At 39.8% G+C, this 20482-nt stretch overlaps 2 protein-coding genes across 2 annotated transcripts in view; both read right to left on the reverse strand.

Moving 5' to 3' along the window:
• RBL1 (RB transcriptional corepressor like 1) overlaps nucleotides 1-9780 on the reverse strand; it is a 54340-nt gene extending 44560 nt beyond the window's left edge. The window contains exons 1-7 of the mRNA XM_060231022.1: nucleotides 9592-9780; nucleotides 6383-6516; nucleotides 5509-5709; nucleotides 2929-2993; nucleotides 2713-2841; nucleotides 2462-2622; nucleotides 629-678 (exon numbers count right to left, since the gene is read on the reverse strand). Coding sequence (XP_060087005.1) covers nucleotides 629-678; nucleotides 2462-2622; nucleotides 2713-2841; nucleotides 2929-2993; nucleotides 5509-5709; nucleotides 6383-6516; nucleotides 9592-9750 — 899 coding nt within the window. The 5' untranslated portion in view covers nucleotides 9751-9780. The remainder of the gene's footprint in view (nucleotides 1-628; nucleotides 679-2461; nucleotides 2623-2712; nucleotides 2842-2928; nucleotides 2994-5508; nucleotides 5710-6382; nucleotides 6517-9591) is intronic.
• Nucleotides 9781-13979: 4199 nt separating this feature from the next.
• The window catches only part of CHD6 (chromodomain helicase DNA binding protein 6), a 128876-nt gene continuing 122373 nt past the window's right edge, over nucleotides 13980-20482 (reverse strand). The window contains exons 39-40 of the mRNA XM_060231026.1: nucleotides 20180-20284; nucleotides 13980-16938 (exon numbers count right to left, since the gene is read on the reverse strand). Of these exons, the coding sequence (XP_060087009.1) occupies nucleotides 16039-16938; nucleotides 20180-20284 (1005 nt within the window). The 3' untranslated portion in view covers nucleotides 13980-16038. The remainder of the gene's footprint in view (nucleotides 16939-20179; nucleotides 20285-20482) is intronic.

Below are 20482 nucleotides of genomic sequence, written 5' to 3' on the forward strand. Positions count from 1 at the left end.
ACAATTTGAGTCTTAAGAGTAGCTAGCACTAAATGATCTCTTTACTTGAAGGCCAAATCACTGTGGTATTGGAGAGCCTTCATAAATGGCTTGTCCCAGGGATACTTGCTCAATGGCCCAGGAGCCATATGTCTCGTGTGGCTCTTTTGAGCACTGCCATCTATTCCATGTTTCACAAAAGTAGCAAGGCCTTGGACCCAGTGCAGCGTGTGGTTTGCAGCTAGTTCTCACCTTGAAACAGCCACTGCTAGAAGAACAGGTAAGCTGTGAACTTACCTGGATTGCAGCCCTCATGCCAAACATGAAAGTAAATGTGGCTATTTGGGGTGATGATTATTGCAAATGTGGCTCTTTGCAGACTATGAAGTGAGTACTATGGAGGTATTACCTAACTTCTTAAATCCACATGCCTGGGCTGTTCATAATTAAGGTGTTACTACTTTACATAACAAATGGTAATGTAATTTTGAAATACTGATGAACATTTTTCCAGTTATTGTCCTTATACAGTTAGTGTACTAGAATCCCATGACGGAATTCAGTAGTCCCAAAACAGTTTACCTCAAGATACTAAAGTGAACAATGTGATAAATAAGCAGAGTACCCTTAGATCAAACACAGCACTTACTTGTTATCTACAAAGTTGTTAAGATCCAACAGACAATCACCTTTTAAAATCTGAAAGAAAAAAAGTTACACCATGAAATAGGTTTCTGCCATCCCATCCCCATTTACAGACCCATCAGCTGACAGTATAGCTTTGGGATAGCTTCCATGCAAGTTTTTAGAATAAGTGTGTCACATCAAAAATGAATGTTCTCTATTTGTTTCAAAAATATTCTGCCGTTTGTAAGACTTTTCTAGTGTTTGCCAACTGAAAATAAAAAATAGGTTAAACTGTGTTATATTGCGCTTCCTTGATGAACACAAAGCAAACTTACCTTCTTTCAATGAAGGAGGAGGAAGAGAAGAAGAGATTGGATTTATATCCTGCTCTTTACTCAGAGTCTCAGAGCAATTTATAATCTTTCCCTTCCTCTCCCCACAACAGACACTCTGGGAAGTAGGTGAGGCTGAGAGAGCTCTGACAGAAACTGCTCTTGAGAGAGCAGGTCTTTCAAGAACTGTGGCTGGCACAAGGTCACTCAGCAGGGGCATGTGGAGAAGTGGGGAATCAAACCACTTAATCACTACACCAAACTCACTCTCACACCAACTGGGAGGAGACAGCAGTGTTAGCATGTTGCAAGCCAAAATAACAGTCACAAAGCGCTTCAAGACTTTTATGAGTCAAAGCACACTTCATAAGATGCATTAGACAAAGCGGACTTTAGCTCATGAAAGCTTCTGCTATAATAAAGTGTGCTGTCACATTGCAACCAACTCATGGTGACTCCAACATGTTCTACCTCATGCTGTTTTTAAAGCAAGAGATGAACAGCAGTGGGGCTTGCTATTGCCTTCCTCTGCATATCAGCCCCATTTTCCTTGGTGGTCCCCCACCCAAGAACCAACCCTGCTTAGATTCTGAGCTCTGATGAGATTTGGCTAATCTGGGCTATTATAGTTGACACAAGGTATTTATTAATCTTTAAGGTACAACAGTTTTTCTTCTAATAGTTACTTTAGAAATCCCACTGTCAAGTTCCTAATGACTTCTCTTTTTCTACTTCAGCTGTAAAAATAGATGAAGAAGTATACTCTTCAGGCATACAAAAATAACAAGACTATTCAGTTTGGTAGTAAGCACAAAACAGCAGATACAAGTGATTTATATTTACACATCACATATGACAGAAGGGACATCACACTGCAGGTGAAATAATAGAATTTGATCCTGTGAGATTGTCCCGGTTACTAAGCCATGGTTTTGCAATCATGCAGCCTTTCATCTGCACCAGGTTAAAGAATGAAAAGGTGGTATGAAAACAGTAAAATCTGAACTGCCATTTCTTCATTCTATACTGTAATGTACTAAGAAACTGTGTGCTAGAGACAAGCATTCTGGCAGTGACTAGCTGAACTGCCAAAATGTCCCAGAGGTAGGGCAGGCAAAGAATCTCTAACCACCATTACCTGAGGCATTCTAAAAAAGGCAAAGAAGGCTGGCAGAAAGATGAGGAATCTAGGACACAGAATGGGCAATGTCAAGAGTTACACATGGCCAAGAACTGTAAATGAGAGAAACACACTTACTGATTTGAAATAGCCAGTCAAATTTTTGGATGCTGAGCTTGTTTTCCCTTATACATGAAGAGGTGCCAACAAAACCAATGATTACAAAATAAAAGTAATGTAATCTTAAACTCCATACTTTTGTCCATTTACCATATGCTACAGTCCTTCAAAGCAACCTTATTTTAATTGGCCTTCTATGTCACAACTTGCAACAACCTCTCCCCCTCAGGAATCCTTTGAACACTACTACTGTACAATCAGTTAATTATTTGTGAATACATACCTTTCTATCATAGAGTTTTGAGATATATGGTTTAAAATAATGTTCCTTTATGCCCTTGGCTTCAACTAAAAGGCCATCATGTAATTCACAGAGTGTAGCAATAATGCATGGAGGTTCTTCAGAGGCATGGAAGTCAGCAGCATGGAAGTTTGCTGGCAAACCTTGAGAGAAGGAGAAAGAGAATTGTTAAATAACCCATTTCAAAAAGTCATATGACAAATGTATTTTAGAAAAACAAGTCAGAAACATACCTTTAAAAGATGAATTCAATAAATCTTTTTTATTTGGGCACAGAAGCACATTTGCAAAAATTAGGTCCAAGCAGCTGAGAAGCAAATGGTAGGAATTTACTAAATCATCTCCAATCATGCTGAAATTACCTTTTAAAGAGACCAAATCAGGATAATCAGATCTACAGTTAGGTAATTCAAAACTAACATAAGGAATAAAATTCAACCACCACATACCCTTTGTGTAAACAAACAGTGTCCAGCAGAAGTTGAATAAATCTTTAATGCCGCAAGGTACTCGCCTATGGGATGAAAGGAAAGGCCAACTTTCAATACTTTAGCACTCTTCTTCAGAAAACCATTCACAGCCATTTTCAAAATGATGCATACAGCTGGAAGATTAATTTCACTTGAACTAAATGCCACAAGCTACTACTGGGTAGGATCCACACCAAATTTTTCATCAGTTTCATCAGAACACCCCCCCCTTTTCAATGCAGACCACTGATCTTCACAAAATGCTGTTCTGGGAGACGGGTAACTCCAAGGAATTACATGGAGAGATGTCTGCCACAGAGAGAGGGAATGGGTAGAAACTGCCAATTTATTTTGGATACAATCAGAAGGACCTTGATAGTCTGATCTCATCAGATCTTGGATTTAAGCAAGGTCAGCCCAATATTTGGATGAGAGACCTCCAAGGGATATCAGGGTTGTGATGCAGAGGCAAGCAATGGCAAACCATCTCTGAACATCTCTTGCCATGAAAAACCTTGGGCGGTGTTTCCCAAAAACAGGGTCGCAACCCGGCACCGGACCATGGAGGCCTCAATGCCGGGCCATGGGGCCTCCCATTCCCTGTCCCCCCCCCCCCCCGCACGCGGCGTCATGCCCCTCCATGCCTCCTTCTCCCTCCCTTCCCCACCTCAGGCAGGTCAGTTTCATGCTACGTAAAGCCCCATCAATTGCCGGGAAATCCATGCTGAGCTCACTCTGCACTGGGACAAGCCGGCAGCTCGAACACACCGCCAGCACTTTCTGAAATTGACCTGCCTGAGGTGGGGAAGGGAGGGAGAAGGAGGCACAGAGGGGCACGATGCCACGCGGGGGGGAGGTGCAAGGGGGGAGGGGGGCGGCCAGGGGACAGGACCTGGTGTTGAGCCCTCCATGACTCAATTTCCCACCGATGGGGGGGGAGGCTTTACAGCCTGAAATTGACCTGAGGTGGGGAAGGGAGGGAGGCGGCGGCAGGAGAGTCAGCTGCGCAGCAAGAGTGAGCGGTTTAAAGGTGAGTTGCTCCCATCCTGTTTCTTTCTGTTTTTCCTTTCCTTTCTTTTCTCTTTCTTCCTTTTGTCCCTCCTTCCTTTCACTCCTTCCCTCCCTTTACCTTCCTTCCTATTTCCTTTCTCTTTCTTTTAGTCTATATTTGTTTCCAACTCCCCCCCTCTTTCTTTCTCAGTCTTTTCCCCTGTCTTCTCCTTCCTTCCTTCTCTCTCTTTCTGTCAGTCTTTTTCCCTGTCTCCCTCCTTCCTTGCTTGTCATTGCTAATCTGAGTAGACTGGGGGTGGGGGTGGGGAAGAAGCTTGAAATGCCCTGCCATTTCATGTTTTCCCAGGCTGAGAACATTTTATATTTTTAGTTTTCTGCTGTGTGGTCCTTGTGCTTTTTCTTAATGTTTTATTTTTAAAATTGCATTGCAACATCCCACTATTCTCCTACATTTCCTAAACAAAAGATTGCAAGAGTTTTAGGCTTGTTTGTACATCATTTCCTGTCTCCATCCCCAAAGTCTCCTGGCTCCACTCCCAAATTTTAGTGGGCCACAAAGGAGAAGTGTAAAAATAACCAAGCCATGGGGGGGGGGGGGGAGTTTGGGAAACCCTGCCCTAGGGGGTTGCCATAAATTAGCTGTGACTTGATGGCATTTTCCAACACTACTACAATCAGTAGGAGTTTTTATAAATCCATTAATGCACTTTATTCCACCATTAATTATACTTCAGTTTGCTAAAGTGAAGGAACGTCACTATTACCACCAGTTCTTTTACATTATATAACTTTCTCATTAGATGGTGCTACTATGGTCTTTACATTAGGGATAGTCATGAACCTAAAAAAAATCCAGTTCGGGCCAGTCCCTCCAAACTGAACCGAGCCCAAAGGCCCTGAACTGAGTTTGGTTTCCCCTTTCTCCTGGCTGCGGATCACTGCAGCTGGGAGAAGGCAGAGAACACCCAGGAACAGTTAAATGTCTGGCAGCCATTTAACCCATTCATTTTGCTTCCGTTTGCTTTGAAGCGGGGTGTGGAGTGAGAGCAAAACTGATGGGTTTAATCACTGGCAGCCATTTCAACCTAACAGCTGATGGGTGGACCTGCCTCACTGTTAGGTTGAAATGGCTACCAACAATGAGGCTTCAAAGCGGTGAAGAAGCTTCAAAGGTGAAATGGCTTGCAGTCATTTAAATCTAACAGGTCAGCTGTGGACTTGAGCCTCTCAACTGTTAGGTTTAAATGGCCTGAACAGCTGAACCAAACCAAACAAAAATCTGGTGAATGTTCAGGGAAAGCAGCTTCCCCTAACATTGGTTTGCGTGCTCCAAACTGTCCTATATTCATGCTGAATTTTGGCTTGTATGTCGGTTTGTGCCCACCCCTATTCTATACAACACTGTTTAGCAAAATGTTCTAAACAAAAAAGGTATATATAAACATGGTAAATAATTACACAAGCTACTTTTCTATATATTATTTATGCACATTTTCATACAGCATAGAATCCAAAATACACGAGGACCACTGAACACTCCAGTAATACCTTTGTTTCCTGCTTCTCTGAAGCTTTGGTTGTTCTTCATAAGGATTTTGAAATATATCCAAAAAAATTGGTTTGAATTTCTTGAAAATCACTGTGGACACTTCAAAGTTTCTCTCCAGCCTCTCCACTCTCACTCTAAACTCCTGGGATAGGTTTGACATGTCCATCCATTTTTTCATTTTACTAAAAAACTGAATTAAACTTTAAAAAAAAGTCAACATTATATTGCAGTTTATAAATTCTGAAACACTTATAAGGATTATTTCACCAATTTACACATGCATATATATATGCATATATATAACTGAAATACATAGTACTTGATGACTAGTACTGGAATATTTGAACTAACTTTGCTGAAAAGGGCTTGTGCATCCTTCACATCCAATATACTACCCACTGGCACATTCTTTGGCCAGAAAACTACCTGTAAACAACGAAAGAATGGAATGGTATTTGTTAGTTTCGCTGTTGGCAGAATGGACACATTGCTGCAGTCTCCATAAATTCCTGTAAGCAAGGCTTTAGCACTTCCAACCATGAACGTGGGTAAGGAAACAAGGAAAGTATTATCCTTAAACTAGGCTTAAAGGTTGTTCAATAATCCATTGTGAAGAATTTCAAACTGATCCAAGATTTTGAAAACTATCTTAGATACGTAACTGGGGTTAAGTTTAACTAAATTCATTAGGATATTTTGAAGTAAGAATGTGCATGTTCTGAAAAGCCAATTATCCAATTTTTATAATGGTAAAAATTTAGTCTGTAGATTATTCTGAATGTTTGGAGATGGAAACACACATACAAAATAAGATGAAATGATAAGAACAGGTATAAGCACACACTCAGTACTCAAAAGGAGAAATATTGATACCTTAGCTTTGCTGAACGCAGTATTCTTGTCAAGGAGACACAATTTCCTTCCATTAGTCCACTTCCTACAGTGGGGATTATACTCTTACGGCAAGCAACATAAAGAGCACAAGCCAGCCAATGTATAGTTTCTCCCTGTCAAAAGAAAATAGTTAATGAAGATACTGGATTTATATCCCACCCTTCACTCCAAAGAGTCTCAGAGTGGCTCTCAATCTCCTTTACCTTCCTCCCCCACAACAAACACCCTGTGAGGTGGGTGGGGCTGGTGAGGGCTCTCACAGCAGCTGCCCTTTCAAGGACAACCTCTGCCAGAGCTATGGCTGACCCAAGGCCATGCTAGCAGGTGCAAGTGGAGAAGTGGGGAATCAAACCCGACTCTCCCAGATAAGAGTCTGGACACTTAACCACTACATCAAACTGGCTCTCCAGTTTGGAATCTTCAGGAGCAACAATGCTCAGGTTGTAGTCTCAACAAGTCTTTATGTAAGCATTTGCAAGAAACTTGGGAGAGGAATATTCAGTTCCAAAAGTCAATATTAAAATGTTGCCAAATTTCATAGATGTGCAAAATTTATGTTCTAAACGGCAGACTGCCAATTTCCTGTTCTTTGTGGCAAGAATATGGGAAGCTAAACGTAACTAACGACATCTTGTTATAACAACACTGAGGCTGAGGTGACTGATCTGGAGAAACAGACAGTCAGTTAGGCACTCACAGAAGACTCTTGGGGACGTGTTAGATGAGCCCCGCTCTGAACGTGCGGTCTCATTTGGAATACTGTGTGCAATTCTGGTCACCGCACCTCAAAAAGGATATAGCATTGGGAAAAGTGCAGAAAAGGGCAACTAGAATGATTAAAGGTTTGGAACACTTTCCCTATGAAGAAAGGTTAAAACACTTGAGGCTCTTTAGCTTGGAGAAACGTCGACTGCGGAGTGACATGATAGAGGTTTACAAGATTATGCATGGGATGGAGAAGGTAGAGAAAGAAGTACTTTTCTCCCTTTCTCACAATATAAGAACTCGTGGGCATTCAATTAAATTGCTGAGCAGTCGGGTTAGAACGGATAAAAGGAGGTACTTCTTCACCCAAAGGGTGATTAACATGTGGAATTCACTGCCACAGGAGGTGGTGGAGGCTACAAGCATAGCCAGCTTCAAGAGGGGGTTAGATAAAAATATGGAGCAGAGGTCCATCAGTGGCTATTAGCCACAGTGTGTGTGTGTGTGTGTATATATATATATATATATATAAATTTTTTGGCCACTGTGTGATACAGAGTGTTGGACTGGATGGGCCATTGGCCTGATCCAACATGGCTTCTCTTATGTTCTTATGTTCTTAACACTGCTTTCACATGAAATTGATCCATGATTTTGGGTATTCCTAAAATTCCAATAACAGCAAGGTCTGCAGTCAAAAGAGAATTAGCTTACGTGTTTAAAACTGCAAAGAAAGACTTGACATTTTGACTGGGTGCTTATGGTACTTAATTCCTTATGTTAACATTAACATAAAAGTGCTAAGGAGTACTCTAATTTTTTCCTATACTTGGAGTCAAAACTTGCACAAAGTGGGCTTTATTGTACAATCCTAAGGAGGCCTACTCAGAATGCTATTCAAGTCTACTCAACAGGGCTTACTTCAAGACAAATATTCATATGATTGCACTGTCAGTTTCATATACCAAGCTGCAGAGATAGCATGATCACTAAGGTGTAAATTCTATAATTCAGTTATTGACATATTGCATCATAATAGAGGTTCTCAAAGTGGTGTACAAAAACTAATAAACAGATCACAGTAAATAAGAACTACAATAAAATCAGCAGAAACAATTTTTAATTTAACAGCAGATAATTATATAATGATATTTAGCAATCAATAACACCCTAGTTACTAAAGGATGAAGAGAATAGAATTTTTAAATTGTCACTTGGTGTTTAAGACCTTAAAGACCAAGGACAGCAACAAGGAGTGTAAGGTGGAAAACCAGGAAAGTCTCTTCTCCTTCCATCATCTCAGTTCAAGCAGCTGTAAACTCAGTGGAAATCTCCTCTGAATAAATATGCTTAGGATAATATACCTCCATATATTATTGGCAAGATTACTATATAAGACTCAAGAAGCTCATTCACAGCCTAGGAACTTTAGGACAAACATCCTTGATATTTCCGTATTTATAAATCACAGTAACATAGCTCTTATTAGGATCAACCAAACTGTAATAAATTAGGGTAACCCGATGCCCTCTTTTTACAGGACATATCCTCTTTTTTGTGTATCTGTCCTCTTATAGGCTCTTTTTAAAAAAACTGATGAAAATGTCCTCTTATGGATTGGAAGGTTGGAATATTGCTAATTAGTATCAATGATCACAGCTTAAATAGTAGGGATATTTAAAATGAGATTTGTCATAGTGATCACTTGTGTGAAGTAGTCAGTCGGGAAATACCTCCTCTTTTTTACTTTTCAAAATCTGATAACCCTTGATACATTCAAAATTCCATTGGCTCCTCCTCGGAATCTCCATTAAGCAAAACATCCAGCCAGATCAAGAGCTCTGGAAAACTTGATCGCTAATCAGTGATCTTTTGCCTGCTTCTGCTAAGCAGTACTACTCTCACTATGTGGGCGGGTGGTGGATTCGTTGTAAAAATCCAACATGCCACCTTCCAGTTTTAAGTCGATAGTTATTTTGCCAGCACTCTTGACAATCGTGGGGAGGGGGGTTCACTTATAAGTCCCCATTAAAAGTCGCGGACATATGTCAAAGTGACTTGTTTTATGCTAGGGCCAAGTCCTAAGTAGAGCATCAAGTTCAATAAGAGACCCCACTCTGAGCAGATAAGGGCAGTTCCCAGACGCGCAAGGGCATGTGGCTTATGTGACTCCTAGAAGTTATATACTCAGAAATAAGTCTGATGTTATTCAATTGGGGCTTACTCCCAGGAAAGCATGCTCTCTAGACTGTAGCCCGACTCACTTTATAAGACTAAAAGCTCTATGAGAGATATCTATGAAGCCTACTGAAAGCTTTACAGAAGTGCCTCGCCGCCTCCCCTCAGAGGTGCGACTACCAGGCGAAAACCACACTTTCGCTTGACAATTTAAGAATCGCAGCGCCCGAAACCTTCACTCCCCGGGGAATGACCCCCCCCCACACCTCACGCCCCGCCCGCCTCTTTGACAGACCGACGCTCACCTCTAGGCTGTAGGTGCCTCGCAACGCCGTGAAGTCCCGCAGGGCCTCAGCGGCGCTGTTGGCGTCCAAGTTGAGGTCCTGACAGAGACGGTCGATGGCAGCCCTCACCGGGCACTCGAGGGCTCCAGGTTCCCCGGCGGGATCTTCTTCTCCCGACATTATGGATCCCTACCCGCAACCCCCTCCCCCACAACCACTCCAGACACAGCCCACAATCCTTTGCGCCGAAGCGCGCCAAAACTGCTTCTGTGGGCAGGGAGAGAACGCTCTGCGTCCCGCCTTCCGCCGCTTCGTTGAGAGGCGGGCTGCTCTACGGTGACCCCAGCGAGGAGATTGCAAAGAGCCTTTTGTACAGCTAGTGCCTTTCAGATACCCACAGATAAAGTAACTGGCGCCAGGGCCGTAGAGCCGGGCGTTAGGAGAAGATACGTTTCTTTTCCGCTAAATCCCAAACACACTCCGACGCTGTAGCCGTAAGTTTTGTGGCCCTTAGCCCGTTCACATTTAGCGTGCTGAAGCCTTCGTCACAGTTATGTCACTTCGTTCGGCCGGTTTTAATTTCATGCATATGTAATGCAACATTTCTCTGTATTGTGTTCTGTCTGTACTCAGAGCATCGTTTGATCTTTTGCTGTGATTTATTATTTGGAAGCTACCCCAGGCCCATTTTGTGGCGAAAGGCGGTGTAAATATTTTAAATAAAAATGGTCCATACATGTTTAAATCAAAAGTTATAGCTACAAGTTGAAGCAATACAAGGGTGTCTTTTGATTTACTTTTTATTTCACTTTTAAAATGTACCTACCCACACATCACTGCTTCATGTACTTTTATGTGCTCTGGCCCTGGAAAAAAAACCTTACCCCACCATCTCTTTGATCCCACAGTAGACTGATTCTGTCACCCCCAGGGTCAGTTTTGAAGATAAGAGCTGTACTTTCCACATATTTTTCACAGCCAGGCACTTTCCTGGGCACAGGCTTTTTCAAGAAAATGTTGCATTATCTTAACTTTTGTTCTGCTAATACAGGCTGTCACAGCTACCCACTCGAAACTTTCTCAGTGATAGTCAGCCAGGACCAAGCTTCTACAGCCTTTGAAAGCAAAAGATGTACTTGACAACATCTAAGTGCATCTATAAAACATGACTAGGCACTAGTCAAGACTGATACAAACATGCAGACTTGTTTGTAAGACATTGATGCACCACACAGATAAGGTTAGGACTGGTGCTGAGCAAAATTCTAGGAGCTAATTGGAAGAATCTGTGTCTTCCGTGGAAAACTGGTGTAGCTGTTTCCCACACTTACAATTATACCTGCAATACAAAACATGACAACTGAAAACCAATTACTACCATATAGATAGATCCAAGAGGGCAGCCGTGTTGGTCTGAAACAGTTGAACAAAGCAGGAGTCAACTTGCACCTTTAAGACCAACCAAGTTTTCTTGAGAATGTAAGCTTTTGTGTGCTCTCTTAAGCACACTTCATCAGACAAGGGGATCAGGTATTGTACTTGATCCCCTCGTCTGATGAAGTGTGCTTAGAGAGCACACGAAAGCTTATGTTCTCAAGAAAACTTGGTTGGTCTTAAAGATGCAACTTGACTCATGCTTTGTTCAATTACTACCATGTCAGTAACCTTGGTTTTATTCAATTATTGTTTGGCAGCCCTCAAAAACCAATTGGGACATCACATTTAGGATGCAGTATCAGTCTTCCTAAATTAGTCCTTTCACTGTTTGGTCATAGAGCTCCCTCAGCATGCTATCATCCTACCTCTGGTTTTCTGTACATTCCTTGCCATATGTTTGACTGAGATCACTAGTTATCCAGAGAGTGCTACAACTTTAGTGCCATGGTGCAGTGCTAAACAAAGGTAGAAATAAGGAGTAGGGTTCATGATCAGGAACACTCCTTTTCAAGAACAGCACTGCTTTTTCATATCTCAAAGGTAACTATCAAATCAAGTTGGAAAAAGAAATACACTTTTTTCTAATAAAGCATGCTGGATAGTGATAAAGAATCCCAAGTAGGCTAACTCGGGACCAAAGTACACATTTTTTGTTCCTATTTTTAACTAACTGAGTCTATTGCTACCCCACATGGAGTAGTAAAAAACATAACTCCCTTCCCCTGCTCTTTCCACAAGGGAAAATGTTGGAGGGGGAGGCAAAAGCCCCTTTCTCCCAGCAATGGCTTTCTGTGGACTCTCCTTTATTTTTTAAGAACCCCTCCCCACAGCTATGGTTTGGCTGAGAGGAGCCCAGTATGTTAAAAACCCAAACATGTTGTTTAGTCCTCATAATCCTACTCAGATCTTTTTGATGTGGGAAGTGTTCTTAGGATTACACTAATGACTCCTTATGTATGATAATATTTTTCAGAGGCTAGGTATGGTCTCAGCTAGTTTCCCACATCCAGATCAAACAATTCAATATGCTGATAACTTCTCTATTGACTTTTGATTCAAATTTAAGGCAGTTTGTGCAATCTCCAGGATGGTTACTCCCCATGCTGCTTGCCTTCTAGACTGTTCTGTACATTTGCATAATGAAAAGTTGGAACAAAAATCATTTACGTATAAGAACAACAAAACAGTGTCCTCCTAAACAGAAAGGTTATCTTACTGGAAATATGATTATCCATATTTATAAATATCACAATGAGGAATTAATATAATGACTGTGGATTCTGGATAATAAAACATTTGACAGTGTATAAACACCTCTGGCCCTGACCTTGATAGTTCTGGCTAGTCTAATCTTTTCAAATCTCAGAAGTTAAGCAGGGAACACCCTGGATAGTATTTGGATGGGAGACTTCCAATAATGCCAGGGTCGTGTGAAAGCAATGTCACCCCAGAGTCGGAAACGACTGGTGCTTGCACAGGGGACCTTTCCTTTCCTGGCATGGAGGCAAGCAATGGCAAACCACCTCTGAATGTTTCTTGCCTTAAAAACCCTGTGGGGTCACCATAAGTCAGCTGTAACTTGATGGCAAAAATGAACCAGAACACCAAAAACCACAATTGTGATGAATCTGAATCCCCCGGAAGGTCTCTGCAGAAGCAGAATGCTCTGCATAAGGAAACATCCCTTGGTTTGGGACTTTAGAGTTCATTACAATCAAAGGTGCAAGGTTTTGAAACCTTATGACTTGGTCAGTCTGCTGCATGCCACAATGAGTAAAACAGCATGAAAATGATCTTGAAGTACACCATTTCTTTTTTGTAGAGGAAAAGACCAGATTACTGAATAATATAGGCTGTTATAACCAAAATATTTCTGTTCAGTTTTCTAACAGCAGGTGATGATTTTCACCTAAGAGAATCATTTTCTGGAAGAGTGTTATTAGGAATCAGGTAGTGAAGCATTTATTGGCACTGACCACCACAGCACAATTTTTGAATGGAAATGCTCAGAATCTTAACACGTAAAACCACTACATGCTTTATTCATACTAATGCAATGTGCTATGCAAATGCAAAAGAATTATCACCGTTACTCGGGGATTTGTGCAATTGCCTGGTTATCACTGTGGTGAGTCTTTGCAGAATCTGTCTACCTTTCAAGAGAGCATCTCTATTGTATAGACAGGGCTCCCTTATATTGCTACTTAAGTGGCATGAAACATTGTGTAACACTTAATCTGATATAAAAGGATAATATTGTAGATCAGTTTCTTGAAAAATAAGTAAATATTCTGGAATTAATGAGATCTCCAACTAAGTCCATACTTTACATAGGATTGGCTTCTTGGGTCATGGATAATGAAATGAAAGGAAGGTAAGCTATAGGCTAACAGTGATCATGCAGAGAAAAAGGCAAATCATGTTTAGTTCCAAGTCAAGCAAAATAAGTAGAAATGGATTTCCTAGAAAAGGTATACACATCTTTAGCAAAGCTGCACCAAGGATCGTCGTCTTCTTTTTAAAAAGGAAGTCACTAAATCAAAAAATAAAAATCTGACTTTTAAATCTATTTGTTCATTTTTACAAGCACAGACAGTTTATTTTAACAGCACAATTGATGAATCATTTATGTTTGTGTGAGTGTTATGAAATAAGTGAAAAACCTGGCAATCATTCTTGAAGATGATTATGGTAAAAAATAAGAACCCATATATGCCTTTCAATGTAAATAAGCCAGAACAGCTCAATCAGTGCAAAAGGATCAACATTAAAGTCAAAGAGAAGCCTATACACTCAGACACACACGTTCAATAAGAAAGGACAAGGTATATAGAACATGCTGACAAACTAAATAAAGTTCACACTCAACCCTGTTCCTTACGAGTGTAACCCTGGCCTAGCATATAATATATATTACAGCTAGACTCCACAGAGAAATCTGCATCCATTCATAGTAAGGCTTTCAAGATATATGAAGTTTTATAGCTTTTGTATTTTAAGTATTTAGGGCAAGTACATGTTTTCCTACTAAATAAAAAGTTAGTACTTAAAAGGTTCAAAAATATATCAAGTGATTTTTTTACATAAATAAATTATATTGATTTTGGATTTAACAGCTGAAAAAAACCCTCTCTGCTTCCACTGGAGGCAAAACTGAACAAAATGTTAGTTAAACAGTGATAGCAGCATTTCTAAGAAATCTGTCAACAGTGATACAGTATCTGTGCTACAGGGTGTTATTAAATAGGGTAAATTCATTATCTATTTTTGCAATAACATAACCAGTTATTCAACTGATTCCAACTGGAAAAACAGATAAATTCATTGCAACATACAGACTTAATTTTAGTTCATGGGTAACAGACTTCTTTGAGATGCTAATTTTAACATGTACATACTTTATATTCCCAAATGTATAAAAGACAATGAAAAAAGCATCATAAATAAATAATGCAAACTGAAATAGTTATGTCAAAACATTTGGACCATCTGATAAATTAGCAAAACTGTAACAGAAAAAAGTAAAAAATACAGTAAATTGTGACAAACCAAATATGAAACTGAATACTAGCAAATACTTCCAAGCCCCTTCTAATGGTTTGCCATTTAAACATCGCACCACGAAGTGTTTTTTTTTCAAGTCTCGAAACATGAGCTGTAAATCAGAACAAGCCCAAGTGAAAGAAAAGTGACAGAGTGGGAAGAAAAACCATCTGTGTAAGAATTGCCTTTGGAGGGTGTTTCAGCATACCAAGCTTTGGAAAACTGTTTATGTTTTAAAAGGGTTAATTTAAACCACTAACACAAAATGGATATATGTGCAGAGATACTGGGAATACCATTCAGCAGTGCAAGAGATGAAGATAAATGGAAATAAAGAGCAAAAATGTTTTCTTCACAGTCTAACACTAGAAACAGAGGATCAACCCAACCTTTGAAACTGTCAACAGTCTTTCTCAAAGGCCATCTAAAATGTAAAAGCCCAGCATACAGGTTTTTAGAATTCTGTTTTCAAAAATAACATCATTTATCAGGGAAGGAGAAGAATTGCTAAACCTCAGTCCCAGTTTCTTTACAAGAAAATTAAAAGCAATGGTCTATTCTTCATTGGAAAAAATACTCTTCAGAGGCCTCTGTGAGAAATGAACAATATAGTAAAATGGAAAAAGCAACTGGTAATTATATACTCAATTTCATAACCCTCATTCCCACCCTGGCCACTGCAAAAATCAATTTTTAAAAAAACCCATACAAGATGTGCGTAACTTTCTCAGCAGGAGTTGGAAATGGCCTGCAAAGAATCAAAAAGGGGACAACTGAAATGTACCTTAACATAAAACAAAATTTGGTTTTAGAAATATAAAAGTTCAGGTAATCTTTTCACTTACAGCAGTTTGTTTCCAAAACGTTGTAGTGTGAACAGGAGTAAATTATATATCTACCATTAATGCCTTTTTCTTAAAAAAAAGAAATGAATATATGCATTTTCAATCATTAGTTATATACTTCTGTCTATACTACTATTCTAGTAACCATGATAAAATAGGGAAATACTTTAAATCAAAAAATACACATTAGCACTTACTATAACTGTGCTTTTTACCCCAAAATACAAGATTTTTTTTAAATTCAGTGTCATTGTAAAAACATCTACCTTTTCCTGTGGTTTTTTTTTCAGTTTACATCAGGAGAGAAGCACTTTTTCTCTGATTCCCCCCCTCAAATGAGCAAGCAGTTTTGGGGAGTGATCAAGTACTTATTATTGGGGAGGGGGAGATGAACAGCTGGACAACTGAACAAAAATTCTGTGCCTCTCATACTAATTATAAACACTGCTTATCTATATGGCAAGACCTTGCAACTATTAACATGTCACCATAGTTTTCTTACCAGGAATTCGGTAGATAATACTACTTATAGAAACACAGGTTTTTATGAAGGTGAAGTGGGGACAGAGGGCCATAACAAATATTTATGGGATGAGAAACTTACAAGCCACAATATTTTTTTTTCAAGAAATAAACAAAAGTTCTAATTGGTATCTTTAATTTCTTTTAACTTTTCTTCCTCTTCCTCCTCATCTGCTGGTACATCATGTTCATTCTCTGTTGACACAGATGGTATTTGTTCTGTACAGTTTTGATTATTTGTGTATTCCTTTTCAGATAACAAGAGAGTTTCTGGTTCTGGATTTGCTAATTCCCCTTTAGTTTTCTTTCTTTTTCGCTTCTGGGTTTCTAGATTTGCTGCATCTGAGTGTCTGGTTTGCTGAAGGCCTGGCAATGCCATGCCAATGCCAGGAGAAAGAAACATTGAGGGATAGATCAGTCCAGAGGACATTCCTGGAATAAGAAATGGGTTAAAAGCTACAGGGCTACTGGTAGTTATTGCAGGTTCTGATTGATCAGAAAATGAGCTAGGACCAGACTTGTCTTCAGAAAGAGTTTCCGTTTTTGCACCCTGGCCATTCTGTTTGTCTTCTGTATCCTTTTCTGTATGTGAAGTACCACTTTTAGTTGTGCTTGCTAATGAAGTTGGAGAAGTTGAAGTACTTGTCAGTGATGGACTGAGAAGTCCTCCAACACCAAACATTTGTGGTACAGCAGCCATGCCAGGTAGCATCATCGGCAACATATTCAAAGTACTTTTAACATCCTCACTAGCAGGCAGTGCTGCAAATCCAGCAGGAAACCCAACTAGCCCCGTTAAAGGAATGCCTTGCATGTTTCTCATATTCTGAAGTCCTACTAAATCCATTCCAGCAATAAGTCCATTCATGAATAATGGTCCCATTCCAGAAGAAGCATCTGCCACTATGCCAGGAGCTTTGAAAAGTTCACTTCTTGGCCTTCTGCCTCTCCGCCGAGGCCCAGCATCTCGGAGTACAGGCTCAGTAAGAATACGATTAAACTTGTGTTCAGGTAAAAATCCCTGAAAAAGAAACAGAATACACATTTCAAATACAGATAGCATCCTAAATAGTTCAGCAATGTGCCTATAACCAATTTCCCCATGGAATAAATCCCTAAGTACTGTACTGTATGATCCATTATGAAAATTAAGAGGAATACTGAGAATACAGAGAAGCTTACAACATGATTGCTGAATTTGAGTTCATTCACAGATTCAAAACAACAGATCCCACAGGGCTGAACAGGAACGCAGGATTCTTATTTAACTACAGAAGCTAATTTTCTGCCCAAAACATTTCCCTTCTGCTCTAGTGTAGCAACTTGCATTGTACTTCTGCATCCTGAGTTCCTTCTTAGTAACACCCCTCCCAGTTTCTGCCTGGAATATAGGCACTCAGATCTCATTTCCAACTCATATCTAGTGAAGGGAGCTTTGACTCTCCAAAGCTCACACCTCAGAAATCTTGTAGGTCTCTAAGGTGCTATTGGACTTGAATTTAGTTCTATGGCTACCCTCTAAAACTAAGAGGAAAACAGAGAGTCCCATAAATAGAATATCACTAGTGTAAACATGAAGAAGACGACTGCAGATTTATACCCTGCCCTTGTCTCTGAATCAGAGACTCAGAGTGGCTTACAATCCCCTATATCTTTTCTCCCTACAACAAACACCCTGCAGCAAGGTAGGTGGGGCTGAGAGAGTTCTCCCAGAAGCTGCCCTTTCAAGGACAAGTTCTGTGATAGTTATGGTTGATCCAAGGCCATTCCAGCAGGTGCAAGTGGAGGAGTGGGGAATCAAACCCGGTTCTCCCAGATAAGAGTCCACACACTTAACCACTACACCAAACTGGCTCTCATAAAACAAGCAAATGAACAACAAAATGTTGTGTGTAAACGTCTCCCCAGAATAGTAGGTAAAATTATAAAGGTAAAGGTAATCCCCTGTGCAAGCACCAGTCGTTCCAACTCTGGGGCGATGTCACTTTCACGATATTTTCATGGCAGACTTTTTACGGCGTGGTTTGCCATTGCCTTCCCCGGTCATCTATACTTTACCCCTAGCAAGCTAGGTACTCATTTTACTGACCTCGGAAGGATGGGTCAACCATGAGCCAGCTACCTGAACCCAGCTTCCACCAGGATCAAACTCAGGTCGTGAGCAGAGCTTGGACTGCAGTACTGCAGCTTACCACTCTGCACCACAGGGCTCTTCAAGTAAAATTATCAATCCACATTAAACTGTGTTATGGTCCCCTTTAACAGATGCATATTGTAACCTCTTGTGCCTTACTTAACATTCCTATGCTATAAGTACTTTCTGGTATTCCCATAGATAAAAGTATATTATTATTAATTCTCAAGGTTCTGAGACCTAAAGGAATAAGTTTTACTCTCCATTTGATTGCAAGAAATGCTTAACTTCTTGACAAGCCACCTTAAAAACAAAACGAAACCTAGGTCTAGCATATCTGTTATCAGATAGTCTAGCCATGCCAGTCAGTGTTCCTGATTTTTCTGCTTCTTTGTAATAAGCCAGGGTATCCCAAAAGGAAAAGTTGCTTTTTGCCTCATTAGAATGTGGTCATAATCAGTGAGGGCACATACTGCTGGTATGATACCTGCAAATACACATACCTGGTTAGATACTAGCACATGGACAAGCTCTTCTTGCTGAAGATGCAGCATAATGAGCATTCAGAAAAGGTGGTTGTGGATTATTTATAGAAAGGTGTGCCCACAGCTAAACACAAGTGCAAGTGTAGGCATTAGGGAAGAGTGCCTATTTAGAATGTATATGTTGTAAGTTCTAATCAGCTAAGATTGCTCTAGATGTTTACTTCTTGTATTACCTCTTCCCTTCTCATTCATGCAGGGCACCACATAAAATACCACAAAAAGTTGAGTAGGCATATAGATAATCAAAGGAGAAGCATGAGAACAAGAGAAAGGTTTTACCGAAATATTAGATCAAATCTTCTTATTATCTTCAAGACAGTTAACACCTTTCATTTCCTATCAGCCACCAAATTTGCAATTCTATAATCAAATACCCACATGCCACCAAAAAAAACCCCACTCCAAACAAGCAATTTTATTTATATACTTATGATATATACAAAGAAGGGAGAAACATTTATCCAAGATCTGCCAATCAAACTTGAGCCTGGTTGGCATATTTCTCCCTTATCTTTGGTGTTTTTACAAAGTCGCTCAACCTGCGCCCCCACCCCACACCCCCCGGTTTGTGTGAGCTTCCAGAAAGAAAACAGATGTAATGTCATGAATGGATAGTACTTTTGTAATTGTTTTCATCCCAAGTGGGGAGGGCACATTCCTGTTTGATTTCTATTGATAAGATTTCTGTAATATGTACATATCTCATTCTTAAATACCTTATAGAGTTTAATTATTGGCAATACTAAAAGTCACAGTCCTGTGGGTGTAAGCAGTAGAGTTTTTGTCAAGCATTTAATCTTCACTTTTCAGAGCTCCTATGATCATATGAACTCGAGCAATGACTAAAAGAATAATATGTTATTTACTAAAGGAAAATATGCTAGACAGAAATTTGTATCATACAGAAATAATATATCATATAGTTAGCAACCAAGTGGGTTGTGTCTGGGTCACTGACTAGCATAAAATAGGGAATATTTTATTACTGAAAATGGTAAAAGAAATCCAACATTTCAATATCTGAATATGGAATATAATGGAATCTGCCATGTAGTACCTCAGAAGGGATAGAATTAAGGTGAACTAAAGCACCATTAGGTGTCTCATGTATAATGGCAGAGTCCAAGGAGGTAAGATACTAAAGAATTGACTTGAGTAAACTCAAACGAATCAGGAATGTCTGCTACCTGGGGACTGTTTTTTCTTCAAACATCTCCTGGTCCCACCAGTGTAACTTTACTTCTGGAGCAATATTTCACTTCTTCTTTACAAGGGGAAGAAGATATATCCCTGGTGCAATTCAGGTGTTCAGCTCTAAAATAAATACCCTAGCTACTTTATGATGTCACTATCTGGATATCAGTGATCCCAGAATCTTTGATCATTCCCTATGCCAGTTTATACGTAAAATAATGTGAGTCCCTCGTTGCATCTCAGATGTATCTCTCAGAGCTGAACTTGACCAAAAGTCACTGGAAGCCAGATCATGCATTTAATAAAAGCTCACAGGAAATGGGAAACAGAAAAGGGTAAGAGAAAGAAAAATGTGACACAATTGACATTTATCCAGAGTGGTAACTTACTGAAAGCTTAACAATGTCAGACCAGTCAGCTGCAACAGCATACTCCATGTTAGCATCAAGCCATCTTGGCAGTTCCTTCAGTGCTGGTGCCATGGCTCCTCCTAACTATAAACATAGTAAAAAGGATGATTTATTTTGCAGAAAATATTAAACATAACCAGTATGATTAAACAACCAGAGAAAGTGAAGATATGTTTAACCAAATCCCCTACTCTTCAAAATTACTGCTGTTCTAGAATACTTCATCTTAAAACAATAGTCCAAATATATACTTGCATCTAGTTTTCTTTCTTTGGATTAAAA

Source organism: Heteronotia binoei, chromosome 2 (genome assembly GCF_032191835.1).
Source record: "Heteronotia binoei isolate CCM8104 ecotype False Entrance Well chromosome 2, APGP_CSIRO_Hbin_v1, whole genome shotgun sequence".
Classification (NCBI taxonomy): Eukaryota; Metazoa; Chordata; class Lepidosauria; order Squamata; family Gekkonidae; genus Heteronotia; species Heteronotia binoei.